Source organism: Hypomesus nipponensis, chromosome 16 (assembly GCF_054491055.1).
Source record: "Hypomesus nipponensis isolate SF chromosome 16, ASM5449105v1, whole genome shotgun sequence".
In the NCBI taxonomy this organism is placed as follows: Eukaryota; Metazoa; Chordata; class Actinopteri; order Osmeriformes; family Osmeridae; genus Hypomesus; species Hypomesus nipponensis.
In genome coordinates, this window is record NC_140376.1 from 3140001 (window position 1) to 3162500 (window position 22500).

The 22500-nt window shown below is 54.7% G+C and overlaps 1 protein-coding gene across 3 annotated transcripts in view; it reads right to left on the reverse strand.

The window, feature by feature from the left end:
- Window positions 1-22500, reverse strand: part of sbno2b (strawberry notch homolog 2b) — a 51621-nt gene that overhangs the window by 8078 nt on the left and 21043 nt on the right. Inside the window, exons 1-24 of one of the 3 annotated variants that reach the window (XM_084675743.1) lie at window positions 21780-22001; window positions 13744-13938; window positions 12704-12790; window positions 12083-12188; window positions 11524-11684; window positions 11121-11254; window positions 10880-10970; window positions 10607-10750; window positions 10038-10155; window positions 9067-9172; window positions 8791-8944; window positions 8516-8692; window positions 8273-8370; window positions 5923-6005; window positions 5600-5782; window positions 5330-5451; window positions 4978-5109; window positions 4423-4558; window positions 3351-3463; window positions 1889-1960; window positions 1665-1773; window positions 910-984; window positions 622-765; window positions 260-354 (exon numbers count right to left, since the gene is read on the reverse strand). In XM_084675743.1, coding sequence (XP_084531869.1) covers window positions 260-354; window positions 622-765; window positions 910-984; window positions 1665-1773; window positions 1889-1960; window positions 3351-3463; window positions 4423-4558; window positions 4978-5109; window positions 5330-5451; window positions 5600-5782; window positions 5923-6005; window positions 8273-8370; window positions 8516-8692; window positions 8791-8944; window positions 9067-9172; window positions 10038-10155; window positions 10607-10750; window positions 10880-10970; window positions 11121-11254; window positions 11524-11684; window positions 12083-12188; window positions 12704-12790; window positions 13744-13938; window positions 21780-21839 — 2895 coding nt within the window. In that variant the 5' untranslated portion in view covers window positions 21840-22001. Of the gene's footprint in view, window positions 1-259; window positions 355-621; window positions 766-909; window positions 985-1664; window positions 1774-1888; window positions 1961-3350; window positions 3464-4422; window positions 4559-4977; window positions 5110-5329; window positions 5452-5599; window positions 5783-5922; window positions 6006-8272; window positions 8371-8515; window positions 8693-8790; window positions 8945-9066; window positions 9173-10037; window positions 10156-10606; window positions 10751-10879; window positions 10971-11120; window positions 11255-11523; window positions 11685-12082; window positions 12189-12703; window positions 12791-13743; window positions 13939-21779; window positions 22002-22500 lie in introns of those variants that run through there. The other 2 variants (XM_084675741.1, XM_084675742.1) reach the window with 2 other exon arrangements.

Here is a 22500-nt window from a genome sequence, read left to right on the forward strand (position 1 = left end):
AGGGGAGAAATCGAAGCAAGGAGCAGTATCCATCGGGGAGATGGATGTATGATTGACCCTTTGCTGGATGGCTGGACTGAGGGAGGGGGGATTGGGTGTCTGGATTGGGGGGAGGGATGCAGGCATGCAGGCTGGGATGGATGGAGGGATAGAGGGAGGGGTGGAGAGAGGGAGGGGTGGAGGGAGGGAGGGGTGGAGGGAGTTGTGGAGGGAGGGAGGGGTGGAGGGATGGGTGGAGGGACAGATGTGATTCCAGTACCTTGTAGAGGACGACTTGTCCATCCTGGGGGTTTCCTGCTGTGAGGAAGATCTCCTGCTTCTCCTCGTAGATCTCATCGTTACCTGGAGCCAGATCTGATGGGAACAGCACACACACACTGCATGATCAGCACACACACACACTGCATGATCACCACACACACACACTGCATGATCAGCACAGCAGCCACAACCCCTTCCATTCAGCAGACAGACTCTCGTTTCTACAACCAGAGAAATGTCATCCAAAGAGAGCAATACAGCTGTTATCTGTCATAGCTTCTCACTAGGAAGGTTAAACTGATAAACAGTATCAGGCCCAGAGAAATGATAAGGCCTGGGTCACTAGTTCCCTCTACGTACCCAGGATGCCCATGTCGTATTTCCCCTCCTTTTTGTCCTTCTCGATCAGGTAGTCAAAGTTGTCTGTGAAGTACTGGAAGAGAGAGTTCTGCTTGTGGACCTCAAGGCCCAGGATCCGGTTCAGGAACTTGGTTATGCTGCAATCTGGAAGCCCAAACCAGAACAAGCCCACAGTCAGACCAAACAAGACAAATGTTCACTGACATTTTTATTTTTCAAACAAAACAACAACAACAACAGTGTGTGTGTGTGTGTTTGTGTGTGTGTGTGTGGTCTAGCTTGTGGTACCTTTCTCTGTGCTGATGCCAGAGCGGTGGTCAGGCTTACAGAAGATCCCCACATCCATCATTCCCAACTTCATGTCTGGAACACAGGGAACAGAGGTGATCACAGAGTCTAACGCTGCTGGCTGAACAGGGAACAGAGGTGATCACAGAGTCTAACGCTGCTGGCTGAACAGGGAACAGAGGTGATCACAGAGTCTAACGCTGCTGGCTGAACAGGGAACAGAGGTGATCACAGAGTCTAACGCTGCTGGCTGAACAGGGAACAGAGGTGATCACAGAGTCTAACGCTGCTGGCTGAACAGGGACCAGAGGTGATCACAGAGTCTAACTCTGCTGGCTGAACAGGGAACAGAGGTGATCACAGAGTCTAACGCTGCTGGCTGAACAGGGAACAGAGGTGATCACAGAGTCTAACGCTGCTGGCTGAACAGGGAACAGAGGTGATCACAGAGTCTAACGCTGCTGGCTGAACAGGGAACAGAGGTGATCACAGAGTCTAACGCTGCTTTAACTGGACTGCTTTAACCACGCCCACATGTAGACCGAGCCCCCAGAGCGGTCTCACCCAGGGCTCAACATGAGCAGCACCAAGCAGCCATATCCTCGTCAAATCTCCACGAGGCTAACGGATGTTCTATCCTCAGCAGCCAAAAAACCCCCGACGTTAATCTATTGAGTGGCTGGTCAAACCTGAACGATCACTAACCATTTGGCCGGTGGACAATAAAGGGCATTCTGCCCCCAGAGAGTGGTTACCTCTGAAGAACATGGCGTCTCCTCCGGGGTATCCTTTAGGAGGGGGCACCTTGCTCTCGATGTGCCCCAGGATCGCTTTGGTGATCTTGTCCAGAGCTTTGGTGCCATACTACAGGAACAGGGACACAAGGACACAGGTCAGAACCAGGCTGGGGAGGTCAGTGTGTGTGTGTGTGTGTGTGTGTGTGTGTGGGCGGTCTGGACAGTGATCTAGCTGGTCCTACCTTGTTCTCAAAGTTGTACTTGCTCAGGTCTCTGGACTCTGTGGCTCGTCTATCCCCATGAGTCAGCGCTCCCTGCAGACACACACACCAGCAGTCAGGTCCACCGGCCCAGAGCAGCTCTGACACCAGCAGTCAGGTCGACCACATTCACATCACCACAGCACCCCCTCTCTCTCACAACCCCCAGTCTACAGCACCCCCACCTCTCTCTCACCCCCCCCCCCTCTCTCACCCCCCCCCCCTCTCACCCCCCCCCCCTCTCTCACCCCCCCCCCCCTCTCTCACCCCCCCCCCCTCTCTCACCCCCCCCCCTCTCTCACCCCCCCCCCCCCCCCCCCCTCTCTCACATCCCCCAGTACATCAGGTGTACCAGACCCATCTACAGCTGAGAGCACATCCAGGCTGTGGGTTTCACAAGTACGCTCTGTGTGTGTGTGTGTGTCGCTGCCGCCCACACACACACACACACAAACACATACGCGTCTGGAGATGAGGACAAAAGACTTATCTCTCCCCCCGGCAGGTATGACATCACTGCTTATCTGGAGACAAGACAATCACTAAAGGTATCAAGTTAGCCAGGAGCAGACAGGGAGGGCGGGGCTGGTGTGGGCGGGGGCAGTGATGCGGGCTATTCTGAGGGGCCGTTTACGGCGCTTGGTTGGCAGAGACAGGAGAGACTTCCTGGAAGTCCTGCCCCCTCCTCCTTCAGAGCCCAGGCACACAGACAGAGGGAGAGGGGAGAGGGACTCTGGGAAGATAAATAACAGGTTGCTGTGATACAGTGAAATATGGAAAAGCTGCCACGGCGGGCTCGTTTTAATGGAGGGGATTTCCTGGACTTGAGATGCGGTGCGTCAGGAGGTCTGTCCGACCTCGAGGGAACCAGAGAATGGTTCTGCTCGACGAGGCAGGGTGAGGGGGTGAGGAGAGGGCAAGGAGGGGGCAGAGTGAGGGGGTGATGAGAGGGCAGGGAGAGGGGGTGAGGAGAGGGCAGGGAGAGGGGGTGAGGAGAGGGCAGGGTGAGGAGGTGAGGAGAGGGGGTGAGGAGAGGGGGTGAGGAGAGGGGGTGAGGAGAGGGCAGGATGAGGAGGTGAGGAGAGGGCAAGGAGAGGGCAGGGTGAGGGGGTGAGGAGAGGGCAGGGTGAGGAGGTGAGGAGAGGGCAAGGAGAGGGGGTGAGGAGAGGGCAAGGAGAGGGCAGGGAGAGGGGGTGAGGAGAGGGCAAAGAGAGGGGGTGAGGAGAGGGGGTGAGGAGAGGGCAGGGAGAGGGGGTGAGGAGAGGGCAGGGAGAGGGGGTGAGGAGAGGGCAAAGAGAGGGGGTGAGGAGAGGGCAAGGAGAGGGCAGGGAGAGGGGGTGAGGAGAGGGCAGGGTGAGGAGGTGAGGAGAGGGCAGGGAGAGGGCAGGAGACGGGAGAGGGGTGTGGTGGGGGCTGAGCCAGGAGAGAGAGGAAGGGAACTCACCAGACTCTCCAGCCTCTTGGCTACAATGGAGGCAAAGCGCCTCTCTCCAGCCAGCTCTGAGATGAGGAAGATGTACTCTGGAGCCGTCACCTGGTTGGACCGGTGAGTTCGACCTGCGGGGGACGGGGGACCAATTAGAGGAGACGAACGTGACAAGACGACCAATGAGAAGTCATAATGTAGGCCTGTGTCAAATGCCCAGAAACGGCAAAAGGTGTTGTGTCAGTATGATCTCTGCTGTCTTTCAGCCTCCTGTTTAGTATCCTCCACTGAACGTCCTCTGATTCTGAGGCTTCAAATGTACTCTGATTCTTTTAAGGCACAAAAGCAGAACAGGTTCTAAATGTAGAAAACCACCATTTAAGCACATCAGTCTTCTTGAGCATTTGTGTGCTATTGTGAGTGTGATAGTGTGTATGTTACTATGACTGTGTGTGTGTGTGCTCTAGTCTGTGTGTGTGAAAAGCAGACATGTCAATCATCCTCACACATGACCCCACAGGGAGAGTTCAGCTCCCTACAGAATGAAGGCTGACATGAAATAATTACTCAGCCAGCTAATTACTGCAAACAACAGTCGGCTCTGCGATGAGAGTGTGTGTGTGCGTGTCTAATGTGTGTGTTTCTCTTCACAAGACTGCTGGTGCATTGAAAACACTGCCTGGCAGATGGAAGCAGGAGATTAAGACAGAATAGTATAATTAAACAGTTTAGTAAAACCCTTCTCCCTGCAGCATGACAACGGCACACGCCCTCCTAAATGGAGCGGGATTTTGGCGCTTTCGTTATTGCGGTGACTAATCGTGAGGATCAAACCCTGCCGTGGACCCTGAGTGGAATACATACGCGTGTGAACAACAGCAAGGGCAACAGCAAGGCCGAGAGAAATCTGATAAGCAACAAGACAGGGTGACAGCTGGAGAGAAGACATCAGGTGCACCTCACTCTTCACTATCACTTGTAAAAATAAAATATAAAAAAAAGACCTTCAGGTTCCTAGACCCCCTATTCCGATCCTTCCATCTAAACCTGACCCCTGCCCTCTGACCCCTGCCCTCTGGGGGACACGCACCAAACTGCTGGATGGCTCGGTCTGCGCTCCAGGGCAGCTCCAGGGTCATGTGGACCCGCCGGCACTGGTTCTTCACACGCTTGTCCGCCTGCAGGGAGATCCCCGAGCTGGCCGCCTCTGAGATGATGGCCACCAGCTGGAGGGCAGGAGAGGAGAGAGGATGGATGGAAGGGAGAAGAACAGGATGTTTGTAGGAGGAGGGGAACGCTGCGGTAAACGATGACACGTCTGAATGATGGAGAGAATCAGCTGATCATCTCCAGACCTCTGGTCTGTCATAGCACGGACTGTTGTAGACGGTTATGGTCGTAGTCTTACATAAAGCCTGCACTTATTCAGTTAGCAGACCCGTTAATCAAAGGACATAGAAAAAGTGCATATCGTAAGCGCATCAGATAACCATGGACTGGAAGTTCCCGGTCTTTGTTAGTCTCCCAGTCTCCTGTCATGAGACTCATTGTAAAAACAACACTCTCTCCCTCTCCCCCCCTCCCCCTCCCCCTCTCCCCCCTCTCTCTCATGGCAGCACAGCGACAGAAGGAGGTGACCCCTGACCTTCTCTCCTCTCATGAAGCGGTCCTTCTCCTTCACGTTGATGTGGTCGATGGTGTGGCTCTGCTCGGCCCGCGACTCGTAGCGCACGCTGCCGTCGGGGCGACGCACCACGCGCCCCTTACGCCCCGTCATCTGGGGGGGGGGGCAAAGGTCACAACCAAATTCACAGACATTCCTTTTGGCGGCACGTTATCTTTACATCTATTGATTTCCCAGTAGATCTTCTTCAAGGCTCGCCTTTCCTGATTTAGACATTTGCCCAGAGTAAAAAAAAAAAAATAAAAAAAAAAAGACCCCCAAAACTCTTAAAACAACTCTCCCCCTCCCTGGCCGGCAACAGCCAACCACGTACCTCGGAGACTTTCTCTGGTCCTCCGAACTTGTCGATGAGCTCGTCCAGGGTGTTCAGAGGGAGCTCCTTCCCCAGCTCTGTGATCCTGTTGAGGAGGCTGTGTTTCATCTCCTCGATCTTGGCTGTGGGAAACAAGAGGAGCCATTAGCCATTAGGGAGTCAGGTGGCTGAACAGTTAGGGAATCGGGCTAGTAATCTGAAGGTTGCCAGTTTGATTCCCGGCCATTGTAAATGACGTTGTGCCCCCCCCCCCCACACACACACACACACCTGTGTGGCAGCTGGTGTGGTTGACGAAGATCACGTCGTCGTTGTCGAGCAGCGAGTCGGGCGAGGAGTTGGAGTCCGTCTCCATGGCGTCGGAGTCGGTGCTGCTGTCGTCGCTGATGTTGATCACCCCACTGATCTCCACCGTGTGCTTGGGCAGCTTGGGCTGCCGGCCCCTGGGTTTACCTGACGACCAGGAAGGACCCGCAACAGGTGGTTAGACCCCCCCCTGACCACAGTCCATCCATTGGAATGGTAAGCAGATGTGGTAAAAAAAGAGAAGGGAATTCAGTTTGTTTCTAGAAAGTTCTGGCAGACTCTCTTACGTTTCCTCTTGTTCCCAGGCCCCTTCTCTCTCCTCTGCTTCTCTGAGGGAAAGTGCTTCATCACCAGAGAATGGAACACACCCCTGGGGGGGGAAACACACAGGAGAACGGACACAGTTAGACTGACACAGGGAGACAGGAAGAGAGACCGTTAGACTGACACAGGGAGACAGGAAGAGAGACAGTTAGACTGACACAGGGAGACAGGAAGAGAGACAGTTAGACTGACACAGGGAGACAGGAAGAGAGACAGACTGACACAGGGAGACAGGAAGAGAGACAGTTAGACTGACACAGGGAGACAGGAAGAGAGACAGTTAGACTGACACAGGGAGACAGGAAGAGAGACAGTTAGACTGACACAGGGAGACAGGAAGAGAGACAGACTGACACAGGGAGACAGGCAGAGAGACAGTTAGACTGACACAGGGAGACAGGAAGAGAGACAGTTAGACTGACACAGGGAGACAGGAAGAGAGACAGTTAGACTGACACAGGGAGACAGGAAGAGACACAGTTAGACTGACACAGGGAGACAGGAAGAGAGACAGTTAGACTGACACAGGGAGACAGGAAGAGACACAGTTAGACTGACACAGGGAGACAGGAAGAGACACAGTTAGACTGACACAGGGAGACAGGAAGAGAGACAGTTAGACTGACACAGGGAGACAGGAAGAGAGAGACAGTTAGACTGACACAGGGAGACAGGCAGAGAGACAGACTGACACAGGGAGACAGGCAGAGAGACGGTTAGACTGACACAGGGAGACAGGCAGAGAGACAGTTAGACTGACACAGGGAGACAGGCAGAGAGAGACAGTTAGACTGACACAGGGAGACAGGCAGAGAGAGACAGTTAGACTGACACAGGGAGACAGGAAGAGAGACAGTTAGACTGACACAGGGAGACAGGCAGAGAGACAGACTGACACAGGGAGACAGGCAGAGAGACAGACTGACACAGGGAGACAGGCAGAGAGACAGTTAGACTGACACAGGGAGACAGGCAGAGAGAGACAGTTAGACTGACACAGGGAGACAGGCAGAGAGAGACAGTTAGACTGACACAGGGAGACAGGAAGAGAGACAGATAGACTGACACAGGGAGACAGGAAGAGAGACAGTTAGACTGACACAGGGAGACAGGCAGAGAGACAGTTAGACTGACACAGGGAGACAGGCAGAGAGACAGACTGACACAGGGAGACAGGCAGAGAGACAGACTGACACAGGGAGACAGGCAGAGAGACAGTTAGACTGACACAGGGAGACAGGAAGAGAGACAGTTAGACTGACACAGGGAGACAGGAAGAGAGACAGTTAGACTGACACAGGGAGACAGGAAGAGAGACAGTTAGACTGACACAGGGAGACAGGCAGAGAGAGACAGTTAGACTGACACAGGGAGACAGGCAGAGAGAGACAGTTAGACTGACACAGGGAGACAGGCAGAGAGAGACAGTTAGACTGACACAGGGAGACAGGCAGAGAGAGACAGTTAGACTGACACAGGGAGACAGGCAGAGAGAGACAGTTAGACTGACACAGGGAGACAGGCAGAGAGAGACAGTCTCGGCCAGAGAGACACAGCCAGCCAGCCAGCCCGCCCGCCTTCTGGTTCCAGACACATCTCTGCAGCACAAAGCCATCAGTCACTGTGGCAGCTATGACAGGAAGCTTCTGATTAAGCTCCTTATGTAACTGTCTTCTTGTCTAGCTGCAGGACAGGTGAGGCAGGACAGGTGAGGCAGGACAGGTGAGGCAGGACAGGTGAGGCAGGACAGGCAAGGCAGGACAGGCGAGGCAGGACAGGCGAGGCAGGGAGGCAAGCCGACACAGACAGTCTGGTATGTCGTCACGGCTGCAGTCCTGGTGTTCTTCCACACTGAAGCCGTTGTTGCTTTTGTTTAAAATCTCGACAGAGGAATCTTGCGAGCCTTCTTCCCTCCCTCTCCTCCCATTCATCACGATGTCTCTTTGTGCACAGGTTAAGGCGGTGTTTGCACACGGGCCAGCGCCTGGCAACACACCTGTCTGTCATTCCAAACCACATTCATACGAGGCAGGAAAGCACCGCGGACGCCACAGAGAGAGCTGGGAGGGGCTGAATCAGGGCTGAGCCCAATAAAATAGGAGCAGACTTAAATACTACCTGTCACGGATCAAACTGCTTCAGGACACATGATAGGGATTTACCTGGCTTCACCAACACACACACACAATCGCATACACCCACACACTCTAACACACATTCCCACATTCCACCAACCCACACACACACTCGCACACAGCAACACACACGCTCTCTCACATTCCACCGGCACACACAGGTTAACATCACACTTACTCAGCAGCAGAAACAAATCGGTCCAGGTGGCCGTCGTTCTCGTCCAGGACCTCCCGGGTGCGGGCCTCCCCCGTGGACTGCAGCCCCACCACGATGCACTGAGGACGGACACAGGCAGGCCAGCGTGAGCCTCTTCACCCACCACACCCACCACAAGGCACCTACGTCCAGCATCCTTAAGTCATGGGAGCGAGGTACAGCGAGTGCTTGCAGCCTGGCGTGTGCACGCGCGGGGTGACTGACCTTGCCCGCCAGCAGCTCCTTCTTAGCCAGCTCCACCAGGCAGCGCACCTTGGCGGCGATGCAGAGGTACTTGAAGAAGCGCTGGTGCGACGACCAGAACTGTCCCCACAGAGACTTCCTGCTGACCAGGCCCAGCTCGTCAGCCGCCCGCGTGAACGTGGCCAGCGCCTCGGCCCACTGGGGGGGGGGGAAGCACGTTAACACACACGCAGTCTCACGCACGTCGCACTCAGACGGATGGCCTCTCGTTGGGCGGGCGCGGAGGGGAGACTCACCAGTTTGGCCGCCTTGTTGTACACCAGCTTGAAGTCGTCGTCCAGGCCGATCTCCTCGATGCGGAACGACACTCCGGAGAAGCTCAGCTGCCGGGCGATGTACATGCCGCTCACCTTCATGTCCATGGCGACGATCTCCATGGCGCCCACACCCCTGTCAATCATTGAAAAAAAAACAAAAAAAAACACAAAACGTCATGTCGGGTCCCAGTGACACGGTGGGAGGTGGGCGGAGCCAGCTGGCAGGAGCCAGAGGAGGAAGGGAAGAGAGCGCACCTCTTCTCGATGGCGTGGAGGAAGTCGTCGAAGGTCTTGAAGGGCGTGCCCTCGCCCCAGATCCCCAGGCGGCTCATGTAGATCATGTTCTTTGGCTCGGAGGCACCTGGACACACAGAGGAAGCCTTGTTATGGACAGGCTGAGAGAGAGACAGAGACAGAGAGAGGGGGAGAGAGAGAGAGAGAGAGAGAGAGAAAGAGAGAGAGACAGAGAGAGAGAGAGAGAAAGATAGAGAGAGAGAGGGAGGGAGAGAGAGGGGGAGAGGGGGAGAAGGGGAGAGAGGGGGAGAGGGGGAGAGGGGGAGAGAGGGGGAGAGAGGGGGAGAGAGGGGGAGAGAGGGGGAGAGAGGGGGAGAGGGGGAGAGAGGGGGAGAGAGGGGGAGAGAGGGGGAGAGGGGGGAGGGAGAGAGAGAGGGAGGGAGAGGGAGGGAGAGAGAGGGGGAGAGAGAGGGAGAGGGAGAGGGAGAGAGAGGGGGAGAGAGAGGGGGAGAGAGAGGGGGAGAGAGAGGGGGAGAGAGGGAGGGAGAGGGAGGGAAGGGGAGAGGGAGAGAGAGAGGAAGAGAGAGAGGGAGGGAGGGAGGGAGGGAGGGAGGGAGGGAGGGAGGGAGGGAGGGAGGGAGGGAGGGAGGGAGGGAGGGAGGGAGGGAGAGAGAGGGGGAGAGGGAGAGAGAGGGGGAGAGGGAGAGAGAGAGGGGGAGGGAGGGAGAGAGGGAGAGAGGGGGAGAGGGAGAGAGGGGGAGGGAGGGAGAGAGGGGGAGAGGGAGAGAGAGGGAGGGAGAGAGAGAGAGGAAGAGAGAGAGAGGGGGAGAGAGAGACAGAGGAAGAGAGAGAGAGAGAGAGAGAGAGGGAGAGAGAGAGAGTGACACAAGAAAACAGAGAGAGACGGAGAGGGTCTGTGACGGTGGCCGTTTGTCACTGACAGAACAACAAACTTGTGTGTGTGTGTGTGTGTGTGTGTGTGTAACCCTCACCTGTGGCACTGGCGTAGACCACCCTGGCGAGTGGCAGCTTGTTCTGCAGGTCCAGCACTGCTTTGCCCATCTTAGTGGACGTGGCGTTCTTGGCTTTGTGGCATTCGTCAAACACAATCTGCAGTGGGGGGCGGGGTCAAGGGCCAACACACAGAGGAGGGGCCCCCAGAGGGACCCACACACAGACTAAACACACACAGAGCCGCTCCAGCCTGACCCTGTCTCTCAGGTTAGGGTTAGGGTCTCTAGGGTCTCTCAGGCCTGCCTTAGTGCTGTCAGGCTGGATGGTCGACAAACGAGCTAAACCAAACAAGAGTGTATACTTAAGATAGATTCTTAGTTTCGGTGCAGGACTTTTACATTTAGTCATTTAGTAGTTCACTAAGTACAGGGACATTCCCCCCGAGGCTAGTAGGGTAAAGTGCCTCGCCCAAGGCACAACGTCCTTTTGCACGGCCTAGAATCGAACCGGCAACCTTCTGATTATCACAGTCTACGGGCGACGTCACTTATCCACTGCACAGGAACGCTCCAGAAGGGGGCGGTGCTAAAGAGACCAGAGAGGATACGACTCCATCAAAGCCGGGTTGACACCAGTCCAGGATCTGCTTGAGTCTGGTCCGGTGCTGGCCCCCGGCCTGGCTCTCTCCGATCAGAGCGGAGTAGGTTGCGAACAGGACGCCCTCTGAGGTAGCTGTGTCTCCATACTTTATCTGTGGAGGATTCCGGAAAAGGGTTCACAACCGGTTAGACACTGCGGCGAGCTTCATCTGTGCGCTGGCACGACGTTAACGGAGAGCGCGAGCGAGCGTTGAGGAGGGGGCGGGGGGGGGGGGCCTCACCTTGTTTAAGGCATGCACAGGGATGATGGGGGCGTCGATGTCTTTCAGGTCTCTTTCGGCGTCGTACTTCAGGTCGTTGGAGACGCTAAACCTGAGAGGAGCAGAAAGTTCAAGAGAGAGACGTGAGGAGGGTGCAACATGGCGGTACGTCCAGGGATGAAGAGAGGTGTGTGGGGAGGTGTGTGGATGGTGTGTGGATGGTGGGGGCAGTGTGTGGGTGGTGTGGGAGGCGTGGTCTCACCAGAGCGCTCTCTTCCTGCCCTTCAGGTAGTTCTCCAGGATGATGCCGGCCACCGTGCGGCCCTTCCCCACGCCAGCACCGTCTCCGATCAGGAAGCCTGCTCGCTGGTTGTTCTGCAGGATCACCTCGTGTTGCTGGGGAGGAAGAGGGGAGGGGGGGGGAGTATCTTCAGACACGGTCACGTACACACACATGCAAACCTCACCCAGTATTTAACATTATCCCCTACACGGAAATCATCAATATCAGGGGTGAATCAATGTACAGCACAGACATGGTTCATAGTCAGTGACTGAGTGGCTTATTAATCAGGGTGGTGGTGGGGGGGGCAGAGAACCAGTCTCTAGCAGGTGGGGTTTGGGGGGGGGGGGGGGGGTTGCCTAGCGATGGGGGTAGGGGTTACCTGGCAGGCGTAGATGATGGCCTCCAGCTGCAGGGCGGAGAGCAGGCCGTTGTTAATGATGGGGTCAGGAATGGACAGAGTGTAGGTGATGTCGGGAGGGGGGACGCTGGACAGCGTGTTGGTCTCCACAACGATGTCTGGGTGGGAGATCCCGATGGTGGCTAGAGAGAGAGAGAGAGAGACAGAGACAGACAGACAGACAGAGAGAGAGACAGAGAGAGAGACAGAGACAGAGACAGAGACAGAGACAGAGAGAGAGAGAGAGAGAGAGAGAGAGAGAGAGAGAGAGAGAGAGAGAGAGAGAGAGAGAGAGAGAGAGAGAGAGAGAGAGAGAGAGAGAGGGTTGAGGGGAGGAGACAGAGGGGGGGAAACAGGACTTAAGCTTTTTAGCGATATCCCCTCCACAAACATAAAGATCTGTAGTCCCAGGAACCTGGGAGGTCATCCAGTGGCTACAGCCCAGTCATGCAGATATTATATGTGTTATATCTAAATGTAACCATGACCGTGTGTTGTGCTGCTTGTGGTGCACATGCGTGGGCGGGGAGGAGCAGCGTACATTTGGAGGGCTTGTAGTCGGCGTACGTGTCCACATGGCCCAGCTCCTCCGTCTCCTCCTCCTCTGCCTCCTCCTCCTCCTCCGCAGGCGTCTGGATCCTCGGAGCCTGCAGTCGCAGCAAGGGAACATGGGAAATTGAGTTTACATCCCTCACAACAGGGCCTGTGTCACTTCCGGGTCCCCTTGTCGGAGTTTGGAACTCTCGGGGTGTGACCATGACGACTACAACCTCCAGAACGACCGAGGCGACACGAGTCGACCGAGGCGTGAAAGTGAAAGGATGTGAGTCCAAATGAAAGCGGCAGATTCGAGGTCAGGGTTGGAAAGGGTTGGTGCTGAGGTTTGCTTTGGAGGACAGTGTTAGGGGGCAGTTAGGGGCTGCTGAGGCAACATTAGTATTGTAGCGAGGGCTTTTTGGAAAAGTTTAGAGGGAAACCCCAGAAGCCTAATGAGAGAAGCTGCCCACACTGACCGCATTCATTACAAAAAACGCATGTTTTGAGATCAGTTTACGGTGATGTGGTCAGTTTGGGCAAGCAGTCTGAGCAGGCAGTCTGAGCTTGATCTGAGTGGTGTGTTCCCTCTCCTGTTACAGCCTGATTCGGGGGTTGGGGAAGCTACCTGGAATCCTCCAAAAGGTGGAGTGCTGATTATGGCAGTGATTTCCTCCAAACTGCTCAAACCCTGAAACCTGCTGGAGCCATTCAGCTGCAAAGAACACAAACAAAACAAAACTCAAACCAAATGCAAAAAAAAGAACAAAAAGAACAAAAACACACAAAAGAAATAGTGTTTGTGTGTCCTGTGTGTGTGTGTGTTCTGTGTGTGTGTAATTCACAATAGATTTGTCTTCAAATGGCCAAAACAGACAACAGCAAATCACGACACAAGTGTGTTATGTTGATTGGTTTGCATTGTGAGAACAAATAGGAAAACAGGTCACTGAAATGGCAGTTAATTACCCCGCCCCTTCCTCAAGAGAGGGGATGTCTTTGTGTGACATATCTGAGGGGTATTCCCTCTTATTTCAGTATAACATTTGTGGCTCTTTGTCCTTCCCCAGAACACATGACCCCAGTCATATGGGAGTGTTCACTCTCAGAATGGACATGGATGTGTGGATATGAACACGGCTGTGGGAATTGGCAGCTGACTATTTACACACTGGCATGTGGATACATTCTGTACCTATGGTCGGAGGTTTGGGGGGAGAAAACATTTGCAATGTTTGCATACTTGGGTGGCGGGATATATAGAAAGAGGCAGAGAGAGAGAGAGAGAGACATAGAGAGACAGAGTAAGACAGAGAGAGAGACAGAGAGAGAGACAGAGAGAGAGACAGAGAGAGAGACAGAGAGAGAGACAGAGAAAGAGTAAGACAGAGAGAGAAACAGAGAGAGACAGAGAGAGACAGAGAGAGACAGAGAGAGAGAGAGAGAGAGAGAGAGAGAGAGAGACAGTAAGACAGAGACAGAGAAACAGAGAGAGAGAGATAGACAGAGAGAGAGACAGAGAGAGAGAGAGAGAGAGAGATACAGACAGAGAGAGACAGAGAGAGAGAGACAGAGAGAGACAGACAGAGAGAGAGATACAGAGAGAGAGAGAGAGAGAGAGAGAGAGAGCCACAGACAGACAGAAAGGTGTGTGTTATCTGGCCTGACCTCCAGCTGGCTCTGTGCTGGTGTGGAGGCGGGGCCGGCGGGGCCCGAGGTATTGGTGTTGACGTCCCATATGGTGAGGCCGTGGGCCAGGCTGTCCGTGCTGATCAGGTTCTGGGCGTCGGCGTACTCCGACAGCGAGTCGGCCGGAGAGGAGAACAGCGATGTGTTGGAGAGGTCATCTATACATGACAGGTCCTGCAACAGGAGGGATGGCGAGAGGGAGACAGAGAGGGAGAGAGTGTTAAGGGAGGGGAGGATGATTCGTTCTTCCTTTATCATTTGCTTTCAATCGATGGCATTGTTTTAAAACGTTTGTCTAGTGTTGTATTAACAGGACCCAAACACAGGGAACTGCGTCTCAGCACAGTCATGTTCATATGACACCAGCGAAGCAGAAGGCCTCTGATAGGACACACAGTGGATTTCAACACACTTCCTCTGAGCAGGAGCTCTCTACCTATGACTCAGGGGGGGAGAAAAAGGGGAAAAAAGAAACCTTCATGCTTACTATTGGCACACAAATAAGCCAGACTTTCCTTCACAAACGGCTTTAACAACGTCTCTTCTAGGGAACACTGTTCCTAAGGCCTATGTCTTGTAGACATTCAATTTGCACAAACAAATCACCTCGACGAAGGCCTGTATACCCAGCAGTGTGGCGGTGTGATCTCGGTGTGTTCCTGATAGAAATGCCAGATAACACACGGTGGAAAGCGGTTGAGGTTTGCTCGAACGGAGCTGGATTGAACTGTTAGAGAAGGCAACCATGCAGGACTGCGGAGCTTGTATTTGACCCAGACGTGCTCAGGGGCAGGGCCGTGGGGGCAGGGCCGTGGGGGCAGGGCCGTGGGGGCCGGGCCGTGGGGGCCGGGCCGTGGGGGCCGGGCCGTGGGGGCCGGGCCGTGGGGGCCGGGCCGTGGGGGCCGGGGCTGTGGTGTTCCTCTGGTGGAGAGGAGAGGGCAACACCTGGGACACACACGTCCTGCGCTCAACACACACCTCCCCTCTCCACACATGTGGAAAAATGTGTGTGAGGCAGAGGGACTGAGAGAGTCAGGGAAGTATTTATGTGTATGTATGCGTGTCAGCATATGTACGTTTTTTGATGTACAGAATGAGTTTCATGTATTAGAATGAGTTTGAAAGTACAGTGTGTTGTGTGAGTGAGTGAGAGTCCAGCTCATTTCAGGCATGGCTACCTTCCTTTCTATACATCGAGCCAGTGTGCATGCCCAGTTCAGTAAGTAGCCCCCCAGGTGCAGTGTGGGCCAGGGATGACCCTAACCCTGTACACCAGAGGGCGAGGGAAGGAGGCCCACCAAGGACATGCCTGGCTGGGACTGGGTTTACCCACATAATGTTTGTGTGAGAAAGAAAGAGAGACAGAGAAAGAGTGAAAGATAGAAAGAGAGAGAGAAAGAGAGAGAGAAAGAGAGAGAGAGAGAGAGAATGAAAGAGAGAGAGAGAGAGAGAATGAAAGAGAGAGAGAGAGACAGCGAGAGGAAGAGAGAGAGAGAGAAGAAAAGGAGGGAGAGAGAAGGAGAGGGAGTAACTGTAACTGGGAACATTTGCAAGTGGGCATACGATGCGTCGGTGTGTGTGTGTGTGTAGCTGTAAACGCGCGTGTGTGTGTGTGTAGCTGTAAACGTGTGTGTGTGTGTGTGTGTATGTAGCTGTAAACGTGTGTGTGTGTGTGTGTAGTTTGATGTCCCTGCTGATCTCTCCCACACCCCCACACATCCTGGCAAACACATGGCCTTACACAAACACAACAGAACACACTCTCCTGACACACACACACACACACGCACAATAGCACGGCACCGTGAGCGGCTAGGTCCAGTCTGACAGGTTAACGCCGTTGGTATGACATCACGAATGTCAACAAGCTAATGTCACCCCTCCATTGGAAATGGCCTGTTTCCTTGTGGGCGGAGTCTTCCCTCGCCGGCAGGAAGATGATCCACCGTGAGAGACAGCCGGGCTGTGCAGGCCAGGGACAACCGGCCCTTCAGCTAACACACTGGCTAATTGTTTAGCATGACTAGGCTAATGTGGCGAAAACCTGCCAGCCCTGTTCTAACAAAGCCAGGCCACAAACGAGGCCACTCTTGACCGTCAACCGTGGCTGTGGATGGGCTGAAACGGGTCTGACGTGTGTGTCTGCATGGAAACGATCATGTTCTCCGCCGCTCTGAGAGTAACAGAGGGATTGACAAACACACAGGTACAGGATGTGGCGAGAAAGACGTTTTTGTTGTGTGTGCGTGTGTGGGTGTGTGTGTGTGGGTGGGTGGGTGGGTGTGGGTGTGTGTGTGTGGGTGGGTGTGTGTGTGTGTGGGTGTGTGTGTGTGTGTGTGTGGGTGTGTGTGTGTGTGTGTGTGTGGGTGTGTGTGTGTGGGTGGGTGTTGGGCGTAAAGAGGTTCTGAAACGCGCTTTCTTAAGGGCACACACAAACACGCAGCTAATCACTGTTTTTCTGGAAGCGCTGTGATTACACTTGAATACGTGCGTGTCTGTCTTGTGTACGCGAGCGCCTGTGTGTGTGTGTGTGTGTGAGAGAGATATTTTCCAGGGCACAGTCAGACTTGAGCTCTGCTAAACGTAGGGCTGCTGAAGCTGTTAGCCGTTGGCCAGCTGGGCGCTGGACTGCTACACTGTGTGTGGGACAGAGGTGAACAGGGGAGAGGACATTCACCTCCCCCTCCCCTCCCCTCCCCGCCCTGCAGCTCCTCACCAGCCCCTCACCCACCCAGCCAATCAGCCTGTTAGGGGGCATAGGGCTGTTTTTCAACAAGCCAGCCATGAAATGTAACCCACGTCAATGTACACACACACACACCCGTGACCTAGTGTTACTGAACCCAACTGTCGCAAATCTATATTCATTAATATTCATCCAGTCAGAGAGCTGAGAGATGAGGCAGAGGCAGTCATCTGGTATTCAGATTTTCTCTCAGCAATGCAGATTGAGGGCGGGGGTGGGGATGAGGGAGGGGGCGAGGGAGGGAGGGAGGGAGGCTGACAGGATGACGGAGGGTAGGGGGATGAGGGAGGCTGGGGTGATGGGAAAGGCAGAGGAGAGAGAGGATCTGAGCGTGACTGGCGAGGAAGCTTGTTTGTTCCTGCAGGCTGGGGCTGCTTGCTGCTGAGGCTGGGGCCTGTCAGACAGAGATAAGGCCTGGATTCCCACTGCGCTGATGCTAATCTAGCCTTTCAGCCCTGCTTCTCCCCACCAGTCCCCGAACCCTCCTGTCTCTCTACCCCTACCTCTGGATCCTACACCCACCCTCTCTCCCAGTCTTTCTGCCTCTTACTGCTTGCCTCTCTACCTCCATCTCGGTGTCTTTGTCTCTACCTCCATGTCTCTGTCTGTCTGTCTGTCTGTCTGTACCTATGGGTGTGTGTGTGTGTGTATGTGAGGATGAAGCAGAGTGATTCTACGTGTGTTGTCCCACACAGCCTGTCCTCCAGCAGGCTCCTCCCCTCGGCGACACCGTCCCCTCTCTTTCTGCACTCCAGGCTCCTCCCCCTCCCCGGACACGGCCAAAGACACGCTCATGCCCAAATACGGACTTCCTGTTCACGACCCATCTGCAGCCGTGATACAATCACAACACTCCCCCCCTCCTCCTCCCCGACCACGCGGCTAGTTTCCCACACACACGTACGCACACACGTGGATATTTGCAATCACACATGGATGCACACACACAGAGAGAGAGAGACACACACACACACTAAATTGTATCCATCTGCCTGAGAATAATGACAGTTGTGAGGCTGTGAGAGAGAGAGAGAGAGAGAGAGAGAGAGAGAGAGAGAGAGAGAGAGAGAGAGAGAGAGAAAGAGAGAGAGAGAGAGAGAGAGAGAGAGAAAGAGAGAGACAGACAGACAGAGAGAGACAGAGAGAGACACAGAGAAAGAGAGAGGTGAGTAATGGAAGCAGTGCAGAGCGGCCAGGCCAGCCGTCCCTGTCACAGACGCAGACAGCAGGGTGATTTGGTGGCTCCTGGTCTGCGGGGCTGCGTGTACCCTTACAGTATCACTGCTGAGATGTGAGGGGCAGGGGGGAACGCAGCGAGGGAAAGAGATGTGAGGGGCAGAGGGGGAACGCAGCGAGGGAAAGAGATGTGAGGGGCAGAGGGGGAACGCAGCGAGGGAAAGAGATGTGAGGGGCAGAGGGGGAACGCAGCGAGGGAAAGAGATGTGAGGGGCAGGGGGGGAACGCAGCGAGGGAAAGAGATGTGAGGGGCAGAGGGGGAACGCAGCGAGGGAAAGAGATGTGAGGGGCAGAGGGGGAACGCAGCGAGGGAAAGAGATGTGAGGGGCAGAGGGGGAACGCAGCGAGGGAAAGAGATGTGAGGGGCAGAGGGGAAACGCAGCGAGGGAAAGAGATGTGAGGGGCAGAGGGGGAACGCAGCGAGGGAAAGAGATGTGAGGGGCAGAGGGGGAACGCAGGGTGCTTGTTTACCACAAGCACAAGGAGTAAGCACTAGCAGACTTCCTGCAACCCTAACCACTGTCTCCTCCTCCTCGACCCCCTCTCACCCAGAGAGGCTGGGTTAGGCTGGGTTAGGCTGGGCTGGGCTGGGTTAGGCTGGGCTACGCTGGGCTAGGCTAGGCTGGGCTAGGGGAATCCCCCACCCGCCTGGACAGAAAACAACTCCAGCAGTTCATCCAGCCAGCAAACAGAGCCATGTCAACCACAACCACCTCCACTCCTCTCTGCATCCCCCTCTCTGCCCTTCCGTTGTGCTCGCCCACGGGAATCATTTTTCAAGCACGGGGTAAGCGCCTTTCTTCACCTCCGGGCCTGGCTTTCTCCCGCCTCGTCAGACTGGAGCACAGTCACTCTCACCTTTTCCAAGCCCAGTCCCTCTGGCTGGCAGAACTCTCCCACGTCCCTGCTGGCATACCGTCACGTCCCGTCCACTGCCCTTCCTCCTCGGGGGCACGGAGGTTGCCCGGGTGACGCCCGCAGGCGCTATCGGTGACAGCCACGCCCCTCACACACAGGCCCCCCAGCGGAGCAGCTCCACCCTCCAGGGCCACGCAGCCCATCCCAGGTCTACGTCCAGACCGGGGGAGAGCCCGGAACATTCCAGCCCAGGTCCCTCCCTCCCTCCAGCCAAGCCATACACAGACCGTGACCTTCCCCCCCCCACCCTCCACTGCGGAAACCTTGACGACCACAGCTCAGTGTTGACTGTAAAGGTCAAAGCCTAACCCGGCTCATGTTGCTTAGCTCCCCCCCACCCCCTTCCCGAACCTGGCCCTCCACGACCTGACCCCGGGTCAGGGGTCAGAGGTGTTTGGTGACGTGCCGTTCCGTCTCTGGTAGCCTTGCAGACCTCAGCAAACTCGCCCATGTGGTCAACACAAAAGTCCCGCTGTCGGGTTCTGAGTGTGGTGGGTGTGATGACACGAAGGAAAAAGAGAAAGCAAGGAGGCCAGGGAGGGAAGGAGGGAGGGAAGGAGGGGGAGACTGGCTGGCATATTTCAACACTCACAGTACACACAGTGTATCCTCTCCTCGTCTCCTCTCCTCGTCTCCTCATCTCCTCAGGCCTTGATCTGAGGCCACAAGCTGTGCTGGCTGCGGAACGAGAACGGAGGCAAAGCCAACGGAAACGTTTTGGCTCCTGGGGGAAAAGTCTGGTTTTGGAGGGGAGGCAACGGAAACCCAGAAGAGGAAGCGAGTTCACAGTGTTGAGACGCAGCCGCGTGGCTTTACGTGAAGGGGGGTGGGCTCTCTGGGTTTACCGGAACCCTGTGGCGCACGCGTCTGAGAAATGACCTGCTACACACATACGAGGAAACCAGACTGATAAGCACGTGTGTGTGCTCTGTGTGTGTGTGTGCTTGCTGTGTGTGTGTGTGTGTGTGTGTGCATGCTGTGTGTGTGTGCATGCTGTGTGTGTGTGCATGCTGTGTGTGTGCTGTGTGTGTGTGCAGGGTTGCATCCCTAATAAGTCGAGGAAATGAAAGCAGGGAGACAGAGTTCTGGAGAAATCCTTGGTTGCAGTAAGTCCCTCTTGTACCACAACCATTGGGTTTATTTACTTTGAACCAAGCCATCGTTCTGGATTCTATAGTGTGTGGGAGCACCACGTGCAGTAACGCACGTGTCAGCTGACCCCTGTGATCAGCTGACCCCTGATCAGCTGACCCCTGTGATCAGCTGACCCCTGTGATCAGCTGACCCCTGATCAGCTGACCCCTGTGATCAGCTGACCCCTGTGATCAGCTGACCCCTGTGATCAGCTGACCCCTGTGATCAGCTGACCCCTGTGATCAGCTGACCCCTGTGATCAGCTGACCCCTGTGATCAGCTGACCCCTGTGATCAGCTGACCCCTGTGATCAGCTGACCCCTGTGATCAGCTGACCCCTGTGATCAGCTGACCCCTGTGATCAGCTGACCCCTGTGATCAGCTGACCCCTGTGATCAGCTGACCCCTGTGATCAGCTGACCCCTGTGATCAGCTGACCCCTGTGATCAGCTGACCCCTGTGATCAGCTGACCCCTGTGATCAGCTGACCCCTGTGATCAGCTGACCCCTGTGATCAGCTGACCCCTGTGATCAGCTGACCCCTGTGATCAGCTGACCCCTGTGACAGGACCTGGAAGCCAGAGGAGTCTCCAGCCTCCAGCAGCCTCAAGCCACTGAAACACACTTCAGGCGAGACACGAGTATCGAGCTGTTTGGACTGAACAACATCTCCTCCGTCGATGCCTCCCGCTACTCCCTCGTTTGTCTCGTCTCCCCGATTCTGCCACCCACTCCCCCCCCCCCCGCTACTCCTCTACTTCCAGTAACAGACTACCTGCCCGGCTAGGTCTTCCCATCAGCGTGTGTGTGTGTGTGTGTGGGGGAGCTGACAGGACCTGTACCTGTGGAGGCTGTGGGATGGGACCGGGCGGGTGTGTGGGTGTGTTCAGGGAAGGAGGCGGGGGGGGGGGGGGGGGGGTAACATCAGACACGGCCGACTAAACACTGGAAACATCCTCCTACACTCACTTGTTCTTTACTTTGGCTGTCAGGGGAGGGACAGAAAGAAGATATTCCGGGAAAAATATGAACGAGTGTGTGTGGGGAACCTTTGTGTCAGTGAGACAAAGAGCAGGGCCAATCTCCTGGCCACCACCAGCGACGATCCCAACTCACAAAAGGCATGATGTCCACGGTAAGGGGGGGGGACAGATGGAGGGATGAGGAGAGTTGAATTGAGAGATGAGGAGAGGTGAATGGAGAGATAAGGAGGGTTGAATTGAGAGATGAGGAGAGGTGAATGGAGGACAGGGCTGTGGCCATGACTGCCTGACTATCAGGTTCAACGCCTTACTGGAAGCCAGCGGTGAGAAAGACAATTTGTCACAGTTAATGTGACTGACTGGAACACAGGCAACAACAGGAGAGGATGACCAGTCGGTCCAGTGTGAATTACGTCATCTTCTGGAATAGTCCGTATTGTCTAACCGACAGGATAACACGCTGAATCACACCTTACTTTACAAATGGGCTTAAATGAGGGTTATCTTTAGTATAAACACAGAATACACTCACTCACACATGCCAAACACGACTCGGTTGTTGTCTGTACTCCACAAATAGATCACGGCTTGTGATTTCTCACCCAAACCCCCAGGTTCACAGAGGTCATTTGAGGCCAAGTGCCTATCAATAACAACAGACCAAGGTGAAAGCCAGGACCTCATCAAGACAGAGCTCCAGAACCAAGCAGGAAGCATTTTCAATAAAACGCAGGAGGAAGTGACTAAACCAAAATACAGCGGCTCTAACAGGGAGTGTCGGATAACTGTCGGTAAACAATAAAAACCTAGTCTAACCTACTTTTCCTCATACATGGGGATGACAACGGCTCAACTCGTGACAGAAAGAAAACAAATTGAAGCCTTTAGAAAAGTCGCCTCTCAAAGAAGACACTGTATTTAACAAAAGGTTTAACCATTTGTCCTCTCTCTGCTCCTGTACCAAACACACTGAGAAGAGAAGTGAAAAGTAGCCCTACCTTGGGTAGCGGTCGTCCCAACTGCGTGTACAACTTAGTCCAAAACTGCATGAGCGACATGAGTCCAAACACTCGGAGAGGAACCCACACACACACACACACTCCTAAATCACCTTCCCCTATTCCTGACACCTTCTTCCATGTATGTGCTGGCTACAGTAGTAGTAAGAGTCTCTTTACAGCTGATGTTACTCAACAACAGCTCTCTCTCTCACACACGCACACAGCCCAGGTAGACTGTCCAGCTCCACCCTCTCTCTCCCGCATGGCCTCTAAAACACACTTCCTGGTTTGCCAGAGCTGCCAGGTATTTGCATAGAAGGTTTAGTCATATTGATTGTGGTCTGGTTCCCCGGTGCTCAAAGGTGGTTGGGGAGAGAGCAAGAGAGAGAGAGGGAGGGAGGAGAGGGGAGGGGAGCTGGGGAGAGGGAGGGAGGAGCTTTCAGGAAATGATGCTTTTGTTGGTAAGTGACTAGAGTTACTGGCAGTCCTGCCCATTTTACTGTACATGGTGTAACTCAACCGCGCTTGTGTAGTAAACACTGCTGCGTGCTGGAGGCTTGGAAGCCTCACACCCACCGCTTCACTTAACGGTCTGGGATCAGTACTTAATGATTATTATATTTAAAGACTGGCTGACAAGCTATAGTGCTAGCCGGCTGGCTTGGCTTATTTCGGTCTCAGACTTTTGTCAGTCTGACAGCGAATGGGGATTCAGTTT